The following is a 14,052-nucleotide window of genomic DNA, read 5'->3' as shown; positions in this document are numbered from 1 at the left end:
TCAAGGTCATAGACCCAGAACTGGTCCCAGGAACTGGTCATGTCCACTTTTAGAATTATTTAGATCTGGTCCACCAATTAAACATATGAACTTGGACATGTACTGTGCAGAGGTGCCTATGTCCTATGTTTGAAAATTGTATCAAGGAGAACTGGAGAATCATTGCCTGGATCGAATCATTGTTTTTGCAGAAATTTTTGTTTTTAAAAAGATCAAAGTTTTGAACTTAAACTTAAAGCATCAATTTAGCTCGAACATAGCCAGTTCTGATTCTAAACCCTCAATTCAAATCCATGGAACTGAGCATTCATTTTATGTATTTTACCCATTTCATTCACAGAAACCGCATACTTCAAAATTATATAATATTACTAGTGCTAAGAGATTTACTGCTTTTGCAGTAATAGAGTTGTATCACTCATTCAAGATGCATATCAATAAATATCACTTTCTCTTAGTTAGGGAACAAACCAAACATTCAAATCCTTTTCAGGTTGGAATTTTCAACATTTCACACAGCCACTGCACATAGCACTATAAAGATACGTGGTATCCAATGCAGCATCAGCCGAATTCCCGCTATTCACAATAAGGGCGCCGCCAGCGGTTTGCGATGTAATCGTGATGTATCATGGGAAAAGATCAACATCCAAGTCCGCGCAATACGAATATTACCATGCTATTACATAGGAACATGTGACAATATTTTTTAGTCAATATAACGGTATTACACGCAAATCGATAGAGAAAAAATTAATTGTGCACATTTCTAATCACATTATTAAGTATTATTGAGTATCGATTCGCGTGTAACACCTTTATTTTGACAAACTAAAAAATATTGTCACGTGTTCCTATGTAATAGCATGGTAATATTCAGTATTGCGCTGGACTTGGATGTCGACCTTTTCCCATGATACATCACGATTACATCGCAAACCGCTGGCGCGCGCCTTTATTGTGAATAGCGAGAATTGTTGATAAAATCTTCATCTATTTTGCTTTCAAAGTCACTTTCATTCTCATAATCTGCTTTCATATCTTCATTATCATCATTGAGTACGGCAACCAAAACATCGGCCGCGAACATACGATTTGATGCCATATTTTGGTGGTTTTGGTCACTATTTTTGCTCAAAACTTTGACTGTATGCCATTGATAAACATATCAATGCCTAACTCCAATAAAACAATTTATCTGATTGGCTTGAAGGGTATAAATGTCCAAAGCTGTATATGCCGTCATCCCATTGACGCAAAAACAGCATTTTGTATAATATATACAACGCTCTGTGATGCGACATTTCGGGTACAAAGGGTTAAAACATCGCTTTCAACTCAAACACTTGCATGTTATGTTAGCACATCTATGCTACTAACAAAGGTGCACTAAACTTAATTTTGATGCATTTTTTACTCTTGATAACTTATTTTAAAAGCAATATAAATGATGTCAGGATTCTGGTGTCAGAAAAGTGGGGTCTTAAATGGGGTTACTTAAGTTTGATTATATGGTGCCACCAAGAATCAAGTAGTTGATTCATATGGTGCATCGGTAATATTTTATGTTAAATTAAAAGTTAATGTGCACATGTATTAACAAATGCCTAAAGATTCTATATATTATACCAAATGGTCATTTACATACAAAATGGCCAAAAATGTGACCCATGTTCGTAGCACATCAACTTTGGTTGTCGTCTTTTGACGTAGTTTAGTAAGTGTTAACCAGGAGAATAATCAAAGATTCTATCTGCTTTCTACAGGATATTCTAGGCATCATTACATTAGAGGATATATTGGAGCAGCTTCTTCAAGAAGAGATCTTGGATGAAACTGATGTATTTGTGGATGTAAGAACTGCAGCAAAATTTGCCAGATCACAACTGAGGAGGTCAACTTCTGTATTAGGGGTAAGTGTATTGTGTGAGGTATGCTAGAATAGAACTAAATGCCAGTCCCACTGTCCAATAGTATTGTATGCAGAATTGGGGTTTGGCTCTTGGCGACAGCTAATGATAGCTGAATCAAGCCCTTGCCTGAAATCAGCCCTGGGAAAAACAGTAGGTTAACTGTCATCTTTTTTGATGACTTGACTTCAAAGTCCATGGTGCCTTGGGCTCCTATAAAGATCAGAATTCCTGCTAGTGTTTCCATACAGTAAATGGGAGAAAGGAGCCCTTAAGATCATCTAATATCTGTCATCTCTCATCAGTCATGTCTCTGTGGTATACTTTCACAATGAACATTGTCACTAGAAACAAGAATGATTCACATTTAGCCAAAATCATGCCAATCTCTGTCCCTTTCAGTGTCTTAATTTTAGCTTGATCTATCATATCTCTTTGCCGTAGAAATGAAACATAGTTGCCAGAGGGTGGGACTAGATTGGTTAATACCCAACCGTTACTAGTTGACATTTCAACTTTGAAATGTTGATGCAATTTTAGATTTAAATTTCAACGTTGTTGATGCAATGTTGAAGCTTAATTGCAACGTTGATGCAATGTTAAATGTCAACAAATGTTGATGCAATGTTTAAGTGTAATTTTAACAGTGATGCCATGTAGAAATGTCAACCTGTGCCTGCTGGATAGTAGGGTTCTTTCTGTAATAATTCCTGGCACTGCTATGAGGCAGGACAGATGCCAGGAATCCCCCAGCTCTGCACATGCCTGAGGAAAGCATGGTCATAAAATATTATTAGTATGTACTCAATGAGCTGCTGATGCTTTTCACGTGCTTTAAAAATGCTGACAAACTATGGTTAAAGGGAGGATGTGGCTCAGTGGTTAGAATTCTTAGTTCTGGTGCATGATGTTTCGGATTCAATTCCTGGCTGTGAAAAACTTGGTGGAATATTAACATGGAAAACTAAAGTCTCTTTTAATTGGAAACATCTGTACTAATTAAATTCAGACTTCCGCTCTCCCCACAGTACATGTAGAGATGGGTACATGCGAACTTTGATAGAATTCTTTCCTTCAGAGAGGATGTTAAGCCATTGTGTCCCATGTACAGAAGAGCCGCACCTGTACATCTCGCAGTCAGTTTTGAGAAGAATAGAACCACTGACTGTTCCCAGCCTGTCCTGGTGTTCAAATGGATACAAACAGAAATAAGCTAAATAAGACTAAGAGGCTTTCTTGGGTTATCCAAGGTTATTAAACCCAAACAAAACAAATCAGCTCAACTTTTATCTGCATATACTTGCACTATATCAAGTAGCAATTTTTATTGCTTTAGCGCACAAATCAGGAAAGTTCCCTGCCTCTGACAAGTGTTTGTCCAGTGTTTATAGTCGCCCACGATTTACACATGCCTTGAACAAATGAAGTCTCAACTTCGGAAGGCTCCTTGGATCTTGGTATTTTAGTAACAGCCTTATTATGTCTGAGTGGTTCAAGCTCAAAGTCATGGCATATCTATCCAAATATGCAAACAAGTAAGATTGACTTGTGACTCACTAAAGTAGATATTGAGATACGCTGAAAGAACTGTTAAATAAAAGCTGAAAGTTCCAACATATCATTTAGTATTGAGATGAGGATTTTACCACAAAACTTGAATCTCCGTATAATATTATCCATCTTGTTTTCACATCTTGCAGGTACGTCAGTACAACAAACCTGGATCACCAACCTTCAGCGCTATCAAGGGTGACATGAGCCAGGGTCCATCGATGGGGACATCACCAGCCAAACCGTCACCCAGGTCACCACCGAGGTTCTTTCTAGATCCAGAGAATAAGAAGGAGAAATTGCATATAACGCCAACAAGCATCAATGCAGATATTGAAGACAGTAGAACGTCAGATACTGAACCTTTGATACAAGTATGATGTACTCTCTCTTTGTAGTACGTACACTACCTATCCTAGCATTAATGATATGTATAAAGCAGGGTACAATGTTATTTTTTGAAATATTGTCAACATGCAGCGCTCCTTGTAGTCATATGGTCAAGACTCTCTCTTAGGCCTGCTGCATATGAACTGTTGTCAGTTTACAAACCGTGTCGACTCCTGCTTCTGATAATGAATTGCTGCCCTATGAAATTAGTAAACTAGTTGTGCTCCAAGAACAAAACATGTTGACAATATCTCAAATATACACACTATTCCTTCATTAGTCAATAAGATATTGACTGATGGAGGAGGAGCACTGATGGAGGGTGATTATGATTCAAAATGGCCACATATCAGTGACATGCATGGTTCAAAATGGCCACATATCAGTGACATGCATGGTTCAAAATGGCCACATATCAGTGACATGCATGGTTCAAAATGGCCACATATCAGTGACATGCATGGTTCAAAATGGCCACATATCAGTGACATGCATGGTTCAAAATGGCCACATATTCAGTATCATGGTCCAAACACCTGTATCCAACAGTCAGTGCTTAATGACATGAAGTTGTGGAGTATGAGGTTTGTTTTGTTTTGTTTTTTGTACCCAACACATTGTGAGTGTACATGTTGTGCATGTTAGGGTGGAAGAACTGTGTCCTAGCTGACACAGGAATGTTGGAGATCCTATAGGGTGTGATGTGTTTAGCAATACCATTTGACACATCTACATTCCCCTGGTGACGATTTACACGTACTTGTATGGTACCCGCAAGAAATGTTATGCCTAGTTATGTTGATGTTGAATTCCAGCCTAATCTTACAGAAGATTTTAAAATGAGGCACTATTCTGGTTGCCAAAGTTTGTCAAGGCATATTGAGGGGGTGATTCCTAGTTGAAAATGGGCTAGTCCATATAGCCTGTATGGAAGACATGGCCTTAATCTCCAACACATGGAGTGTGAAATTCTAATAGGGTTATCTGAATGGGTGACTCCATTTGAAATCTACACCCCCTGTGTTGAAGATTAAGGTCATAAGGGTATTGACGAGAAGAGGAAGGAGGTAAATAAAATGGCCAAAAGGATACTCTCTCGCAGTGAGGGTCGGGTCATCAGGCATGATAATTTCAGGTGGGACATGACATACCTCTTCTGTGACGACGACGTGCACCTTGACATACTTGGTCAAGAGCAATTCACAGGTAATCTGCGGAGGGCGTTACACTGTTGATTGTGTTCTTTGAGACTACAGTTACAGTTGCCTTAAGTTTCTGAGTTGCACTGAACATTTTTACAACTCAATCAAAATCAACAGGTTATCAGTGCAGTTGACCAAGAGTATTGGACCTGTTATTTTCCCTCAACATACAGTTCAGATCTGTCTAACAGAGGTTTTCCAAGGAATTTACACATAAATGTGCAGAGCACAGAAAACAATTTGATGTTAATGTTACTGAATTTATTCTTAAAGTGGCCAGTATTGGCCAATTCTTTGCAAATTTTGTCTGGCACTCAAATTCAACTACAACTCTGATACCGCTTATTTGAAAAATTATTATCATTGACTTATATATTTAACTGTCTGATGTAGCAATATATACTGCCATACATTCAATATTTACTGGAGGCTTTATATTCTGTAGCATTAGTATATAACTTATTTGCCAGTAACTTTGTAGGAAGAAGTGAAAAGTATAGATGAGGTGACTTCCGACGTCAATGCCTGGCAGTATGCGCACGCATCATCACAATTTCCAATATTTTTTGCCTGGCAGTATGCGCGCAGCCGCGCATCATATTTTTTGTTCGGGGCTTGTGTTTTTAAAAGTCCCGCCACATCACAATAAGACTATTGAACAGTGTAGTGGTTGCATGGGGTTCACTCGAGCATAAAGATATACCAGTCCCTTGCCTTTGTTGATAAACATTGAGGTCACCTCATTTTTAGATGTAATTTATACAACAACTGAGAAAGTGGTCTTTAAGTGCCTCAGTGGGGTAAAGTACTGACGGCATTATGTTTGTGTCCCGCTCATGGAGGCCATTTAATAATAATAATGATAATAAATGGTTCTTATAAGGTGCAAAATTTTCCTCAAATTGAAAATAATTGTTTTACTGTTATTGTACCTGATACAAATACTTGTAATTATGTTGTTACTTAAGGGGTGGGGTATGAACGTTTGGACAGTATTTATTGTGGGACATTAGAGCACATTAGACATATTGAATAGCATTCTGAATACGAAGAATGTCATTCTGATATCAAATAATTTTCATTTTATGAAATTCACAATGTAATACACATTTTATGGCAAATCATTAAAAATTGATATTTTTGATATTTAACAGTACTCAAAGTAAATTTTATAAATCCGATGATTTATATTTAAAGTGTATGTAGGTGGGATGAAAAGCCCGACGATCAATTGAAAATTTTGACCTTTTCAGATTGAAGATATGGATTTTTTCCCAAACACCAAAATAAAAAGGTCTTTTGGGGAAAAAATCCATATCTTCAATATGAAAGGTCAAAATTTTCAATTGATCGTCGGCTTTTCCTCCCAGCTACATACACTTTAAGACTATAATCATTAAATTGATAAAATATACTTCGAGGACTGTTAATCTCAAAAATGTGAAAAATATCAAATTTAATAATTTGTCATAAGATTTGTATTAGATCGTGAATTTCATAGAATGAAAATTATTTGATATCAGAAAGACACTCTTCGTATTCAGAATGCAATTCGATACGTCTGGTGTGCTCTCATGTACCACAAAAAATACTGTCAAAACGCTCATTCCAGTTCCCTTAAAATTATCAACTTGTTAGTGACCAAACTTGTCACAATTGATGTGAATTGACCAATCATTAAGTTCTAAATTTCCATTGTTTTATATATATTATTGCATCTTTTAAATAACTTTTATATTTATTTTTCTAGTTCAAGTAGTTGAGACTTCTACAAAATGCATATATGTATCAATTAATAAGTGACTGAGTGATATGTCTCCATAGAGTTCCACATGTGAATGATTGCATCTATAATCCTGGACAAAAATGTTGGCACACTTAACCTGTTTTTTGGTATATCTCTGCCCCTGCTCATCCAATTCAATGTTGGACCAAGCCATGTTGTCAGCAGGTCTCTGAGACCCTCCAACATTGAAAGATGGGGAGTGGGGAATGGTGAGATGCAGGGGGGGTCTGTACTTCACATATATTGCATGCATGTTTCACTTGTCTTTCCAATTTTGATAGGGCACACATTTCAATAATTTAGTGCAAGTGTGCCAACTACTTTTTTCCAGGATGTAGATAGCCCAGGGATCAGTAGTACAAAGACTTATGTCCATGATCTGCAGTGTATTTGTGTAGAACTCACCAGTACAAAGATGCAACCCCACTAAGATGGAGTTACATCTTTGTGCCACTGAGCTGTACATGCCTGCATGGCAGCTAATGGACATACGTCTTTGTGCTGCTGAGCCGCCAATTTCAACTTGATCTGAAGTTCAAGCTACTTATTTGTAGGTAACATTGTAACCAAGAATTATTGGTTCAAATCATGGTAGGCACAGAAAAAGTTTGAAATACCCTCCACATATGAATGATTGCATCTACAATCCTGGAAAAAAATGTTAGAACACTTTACTGTCTTTTGGTATATCTCTGCCCCTGCTCCCCCATATCAATGCTGACAAAGCCATATTGCCGGCAGGTCTCTGAGACCCTCCAACATTGAAAGATAAGGAGTGGGGAATGGTGAGATGCAGGGGGGGGGGATCTGTACTTCACATATATTTTTGGTATATCTCTGCCCCTGCTCCCCCATATCAATGCTGACAAAGCCATATTGCCGGCAGGTCTCTGAGACCCTCCAACATTGAAAGATAAGGAGTGGGGAATGGTGAGATGCGGGGGGATCTGTACTTCACATATTATATTGCATGCATGTTTCGCTCATCATTCCAATTTTGATAGAGCATGCATTTCAATAGTTTAGTACAAGTGTGCCGAATACTTTTTTCCAGGATGTAGGTAGCTCAGGGCTCAGTAACACAAAGGATTATGTCCATCTCCAGTGCATTTGTTTAGAGCTAAGCAGCACAAAGATGCAACTCCACTGACTTAAGATGGAGTTACATCTTTGTGCCACTGAGCCCTACATGAATGCATGGCAGCTAATGGACATACGTCCTTGTGCTGCTGAGCCGTACATAAATACATGGCTGCTAATGGACATACGTCCGTGCGCCGCTGAGCCGTACATGAATGCATGGCAGCTAATGGACATACATCCTTGTGCCGCTGAGCCGTAGATGAATGCATGGCAGCTAATGGACATATGTCCTTGTGCCGCTGAGCCGTACCTGAATGCATGGCAGCTAATGGACATACGCCCTTGTGCCGTTGAGCCGTACATGAATGAATGGCAGCTAATGGACATACGTCGTTGTGCCGCTGAGCCGTACATGAATGCATGGCAGCTAATGGACATACGTCCTTGTGCCACTGAGCCGTACATGAATGCGTGGCAGCTAATGGACATACGTCCTTGTGCCACTGAGCCGTACATGAATGCATGGCAGCTAATGGACATACATCCTTGTGCCGCTGAGCCGTACATGAATGCATGACAGCTAATGGACATACGTCCTTGTGCCACTGAGCGGTACATGAAAGCATGACAGCTAATGGACATACATCCTTGTGCCTCTGAGCCATACAGGAATGCATGACAGCTAATGGACATACGTCCTTTTGCCGCTGAGCCGTCCATGAATGCATGTCAGGTAATGGACATAAGCCTTTGTGCCACTGAGTCGTACATGAATGCATGGCAGCTAATGGACATACGCCTTTGTGCCGCTGAGCCGTACATGAATGCATGGCAGCTAATGGACATACGCCTTTGTGCCACTGAGTTGTAAATGAATGCATGGCAGCTAATGGACATACGTCCTTGTGCCGCTGAGCTGCCAATTTAAACTTCATCTGTAGTGTAAGCTACTTCTTTGTAGGTAACATTGTTACCAAGAATTATTGGGTGAAATCATTCATGGAAAGTAGGCACAGAAATTTGAGAATAAGTTCAGAATACCCTTCACATTATTCAAAGTGACATAAGGCTACCATAGCAACGTATGAATACAATTTTTGAATATATCACTCTGCACTACAGCGTTCATGCTGTACCTATGCATTGCTATCACTCGCACCTGTAAGATTAGTATCTTTGAAAAGAGCGGTATTGTATTCAATCTATGATTGCAGACATACACGGGTGATGAGTGCAACTTGCTTCTAGTGCAGGGCGATCTATTCAAAAATTGTATTCATCTGGTAGTTAATCCGATTATGACGTCACTTCTACAGTGAATACAATTTATGGAATAAAGCAATAGGGTGTGAAGGATATTCAAGTGTTATACAGAAATTTGACCAAATTGATAAGCTTTTGCTGTTGAAAACTGTAGACTTCGAATGTTTATATAGACCTTCAGAATTTTACCGTAACACAGGGCTTTCCAGGAATAACACAAATTTACATATGTGACCATCCACCACAACTGAGCCCGGATGTCTCCAGTGCCACTATTGAGATATGCTCCATTGAACTTAACAATAAACAGTAGGAAACAAAGGATTTATTGACTGTTTTATTGATTTTTCACTACTTAAAGGGCACTTACGTGATCCACAGCCTCATCCCCCACTTTTCTCAAAAAAAGTTGAGATTTTTATATCACTGGAAACCTCTGGCTACATAATGTTTATGTACAAAATATTTCTTGCAGATTAATTCGTTTAGCAAAGATATCGTGAAATTTGAATTTCGCTCTGGTGCACCAGAACGAAATTACAACATATTGTCTATGGAGCAGTGTATACACATAATCATGCATAACTCGCAAACCCAATATCGGAATCAACTGAAATTTTGGGAATATGCTTTTTTCGTGGATATATACTGAAAAATGTCATAAAAAGAGGATGCTAGGATCACGAAATACTCCTTTAAATGTCAAGTACTATAGACATGATATACATCATTTTAAAGCTAATTTCAAGCAGAATATTTTGGTTGAATATCTCAAAAATGATGATTGGCGACTTCAGGGCTCAGTTGTGCTGGATGGTCACATATATGCTGTTACTGCCATAGATTAGTCTAAATTTAGCCAACATTTTGTACATTTTCACAGTGGCTGCACTTTTGTTTAAAATGTAAAAATGCTAACAATAAGTGATATGAGCATGAAAGTTCATCTGTGTTGGTAAACTTCATAATTGGAAATTTAAACTTATGATCTCAACACAAAATTAAGACGTACTTCAAAGTTCACTGATCCCAAACTTGGGTTGCCAGTCTCCAGATGAAGGTCAAAGTTGTGACCGAAAATTTGAGGTACGTCTTAATTTTGTGTCGAGATCGTGAGTTTAAATTTCCAATTATAAAAAAGTGATATGAAAAACTGTACTATCTTGAATAATGAGATTGGTTAATTATATCAAACCTTATTTTTTGTCATAATAATGTCTACATATGTCCCAACTTACAGGTACACCTAAATGGAAATGGGACAGAAGAATTCATCTTTTACTCATGGTAAAACCACCCAGTACATTTAAACATCATTTGCTTAAACTTTATGATATTTTCTATCTTATACTAGCAATTGTTTGGCAGTTCAGCTGCTTGATATTTTGCAGTAGTACATCAAAAACTAAATCATGCCAATTTTACAACACATAGTGATGTCATCTGGTGACATTGCACCAATAAACATGCCTGAAATTTCATAATGGTAACAATTTTAATCTTTTTATGGTTAGATGTTGCAAAAACCAGCCACAGACACAGCTATCACAAAAAACAGGCACTCCAGCCTTATTTCCTAAATTTTTCCCCATCAACCAGGTATAGTTCTGTGAATGAAAACACCATTGTTATTTTTTCAGCCAGATAGGGCTGGACCCTATATTGTGGTGTGATATTTGTTCTCGGATGTTTAGAGTTCAATTTGTGGAATGCCAGAATGAGCCACATATTTGTGTACTGTCATCATTCTTTGGTTTTCATGTGCCCTGAGGTCTTGTGGGGTGTAGTAGACCATTTAAATTTATCACCCCTCTAATCACACTGGCCATGGAAACGCCGCCTATCCTGTTCTGATCCAACAGCTATAAATCTTCAACTGCACCTGAGTACTGCACCAGAGGATGATTTAAGTACTTCCCATCATGCATTGTAAAAAATCAACCACCACTTTACTTTTCAAATCACATTGAATTTTGTACAAAAGATATTGATTTAAAATTGTGTGTGTCATTATTACTTGGTCGATTTCCAAACAAAAGTGACGTGTACATAAAGGATAATTCACACCTTCTGTAGATAACATAAAATATGAGATCCACCAGCATATTGACATTGTTTTTATTGTAAATATAAATGTCCAAGTTCAAAGTTAACCATGTTGACTCGCACTGCTATGCTAACCGCAAGTTAACCCAGTGGGGTGTTGGGTAGTATTTAAATCATCCTCTGGTACCGCACCACCCATGAAAAATCTTCTCTAGGCAGAGCGATGTGTGTTTTATGCATGGAATGGTATGAATTGTTTATCAAAAAGGGAGTGCAAAGCAGTCTAGTGTGGGTGCCACAGGTTTTAATGTTCTCATTTGAAAGGAATTGCTGGTGGCCTCAGAGGGACAAAATATTAATAGCTTGAGTAACCATGGTAACCAAACATCATAAAATATGTTATTAATTTTTTGACTTGTATCATGTGTTCAATGTAAGATGCTATTTAGAGTTTGTATTGTGGCTATTATTTTGTGATTTATAATTATGAATAATACCTTTATCTGTTGATAGGTGCATACAGGCTGTATCAAAATGATTGGTACCCACCAGTTTCTAGTATTATGGACAAGACTGCTACATCAAAATGTAGCATAGAATGCGCTAATTTGTAGATTTGTTGTGAAAGATTGTAAATTGTGGTCATTTCAGTATGATCCAATGTTGCATTTGGAAGCAGCAGGATTGTCAATAAACATGAAAACTGATGGATATCAATCATTTTGATACATCCTGTAGTATTTAGCAGTACTTTTGATCTTCAATAATTATGAAATGCAATGATAGTGATTAACTATTGCAAAAAGCAATGTAAAATGATACATTATATTATGATAAAATAAAGATATTTCAAATGAAAGAAACACTCATTTGATGTTTTGAAGTGTTTGCTTTTAAGTGTGGTGAAAGGAAATCTAATTGGATTTCATTACAAAATATCAACTTATTTAATATGTCATTCTTGGGACCTCCACTCACTACCATGGTCTACAACTGCAAGTCCGAAGGGTCGTTAGTTTAAAAGTTTGCTAGCACACTAACCTCACCTAAAGCTAACCCTGACATTAACTATTAGATGAAAGAACCTTTTTTTGGGGGAGGGGGGGGGGGGGCTAGCAAACTGTGTTTTTGGAGAATCAAATAGTGAACTTTAGGACTAATGCTTGCACACTTGCATTAGGCTTGAGTCCGACACTTTGTTTGCAATGTTTTCATGTACATTTGCTTACTCATCTAAAGCAAGCAAACACACAAACGATTTTAAAATGTTATAAATGTGATAAACATGTTTTGGTTTTGGTCAAAACGTTTTAATAACATTTAGGCCTATATGTTGGGTTATATAAATGTCATGAAAACGTTGTTTTGTGTGTTTTTTTGTGAAAAATGGAATGTTATGACATATTTTTGGCAAACATTTTTGCTAAATATTTTGTCAACATTTGCAAAACATATTACTATGTTTTGTAGCAAGTTTCAAAAATGTTTTTGAATCGCAATAAAACGTTTTATAACTTTTATATGTGACAATATTTAAAGATTTTCTGTGTTTGCTTACGTCTTTGACCAAAATCAACAAATTTTCAAAATATATCGCCTGGACAACAAAATTTCTAAATGGAAACAAACCTGATGTTAGTGCCCAAAAGTTGATACCAGAACTTTTGGCCATCAGAAAGTTATCACTAGAGTGCCAGAGCTAGAGTGCATTAGCGCCAATCCGGCTTGAAGCGTAGGGTGGGGAACAATCGACCTGAATTGTCAAAAGGTGGCTGAAAAGAACAAAAAATGTGCCAAAAGGTGGAGGGGACATCGCCCCCCCTGCTGCCCCTTCCTTCCCCGGATTGACGCCCATGCTAGAGTGGAGTGGAATTAAAGGTTACACTCTTAGAAAAAGGGATTCTATTGGTTTTACTTACATGACAGGTAGCTAGGGTTCTAGGAAATTACAAGAACCCCAAAATGGTTCTTTCTAGCCTTCACAGAACCATTTTCATGTCTAAAATGCCCCTTTCTTTGTAGAACTATTTAAGGTTCTGTACATACAGGACAGCTTAAGAACCTTTTCAGGTTCTACTTGGCTTTTTGTTTGTTTGGAGTGTAGTTATGTAATTCGTTAAGATGAACGGGACGAACCATAGTCAGTAGTACTGTGGGATGTTGGCAGGCCGCCGTAATATTTTGGATTTTTGTTCGTCAAATTCCCCTAAAAAGAAGAGGCATCCCCCAAAAATCCTGGCTACGCCATCCCCATCACTGGTACCCTCCCCGTGCAAAAATGCACATATCACTAGCATTTAAAGAGAGCTAGTACAATGCACGTAAGCCTATACCACAAGTCTGTTTATATATTTTGTGTTACTCCCCCAATGGATGTTGTGTCATATTTTCCCTGTTTTTAATTCTATACCACAAGGCCTACCCGGACGCGAACTATTTTACCGTAGTTAACATTTGAATAGGGAGCCCGTTTAAGCAACTGTATACGTGGTGTCCCGCCTATTAGGGTTAGGGTTAGGGGTTAGGGTTAGGGTTAGGTTTAGGGTTAGGGTTAGGGTTAGGGTTAGGGTTAGGGTTAGGTTTAGGGTTAGGGTTAGGTTTAGGGTTACGGTTAGGGTTAGGGTTAGGGTCTTAGGGTTAGGGTTAGGGTTCAATATTGATCGGAGATAGGGCCTATATACTAGTAATATAGTGTATCGTGTATACGCTTTATTCCGTAATCAACAAGTATGATAGAAAGACGGCTTTCTGGCAGAACTACTCGTAGCATAGTGGTATAGCGTCTGACTATGGATCGATAGGTTGTTGGTTCGAACCCCGG

At 38.0% G+C, this 14,052-nt stretch overlaps 1 protein-coding gene across 1 annotated transcript in view; it reads left to right on the top strand.

Annotated features, from left to right (window-relative positions):
• Positions 1 to 6,156, top strand: part of LOC140141153 (uncharacterized) — a 32,735-nt gene extending 26,579 nt beyond the window's left edge. The window contains 2 exon segments of the mRNA XM_072162946.1: positions 1,767 to 1,913; positions 3,611 to 6,156. Of these exon segments, the coding sequence (XP_072019047.1) occupies positions 1,767 to 1,913; positions 3,611 to 3,841 (378 nt within the window). The 3' untranslated portion in view covers positions 3,842 to 6,156.
• Positions 6,157 to 14,052: the final 7,896 nt, after the last annotated feature.

The sequence above is a fragment of the Amphiura filiformis genome, chromosome 19 (assembly GCF_039555335.1).
Source record: "Amphiura filiformis chromosome 19, Afil_fr2py, whole genome shotgun sequence".
Taxonomy (NCBI): Eukaryota; Metazoa; Echinodermata; class Ophiuroidea; order Amphilepidida; family Amphiuridae; genus Amphiura; species Amphiura filiformis.
This window is presented reverse-complemented; position numbering and strand designations above follow the sequence as displayed.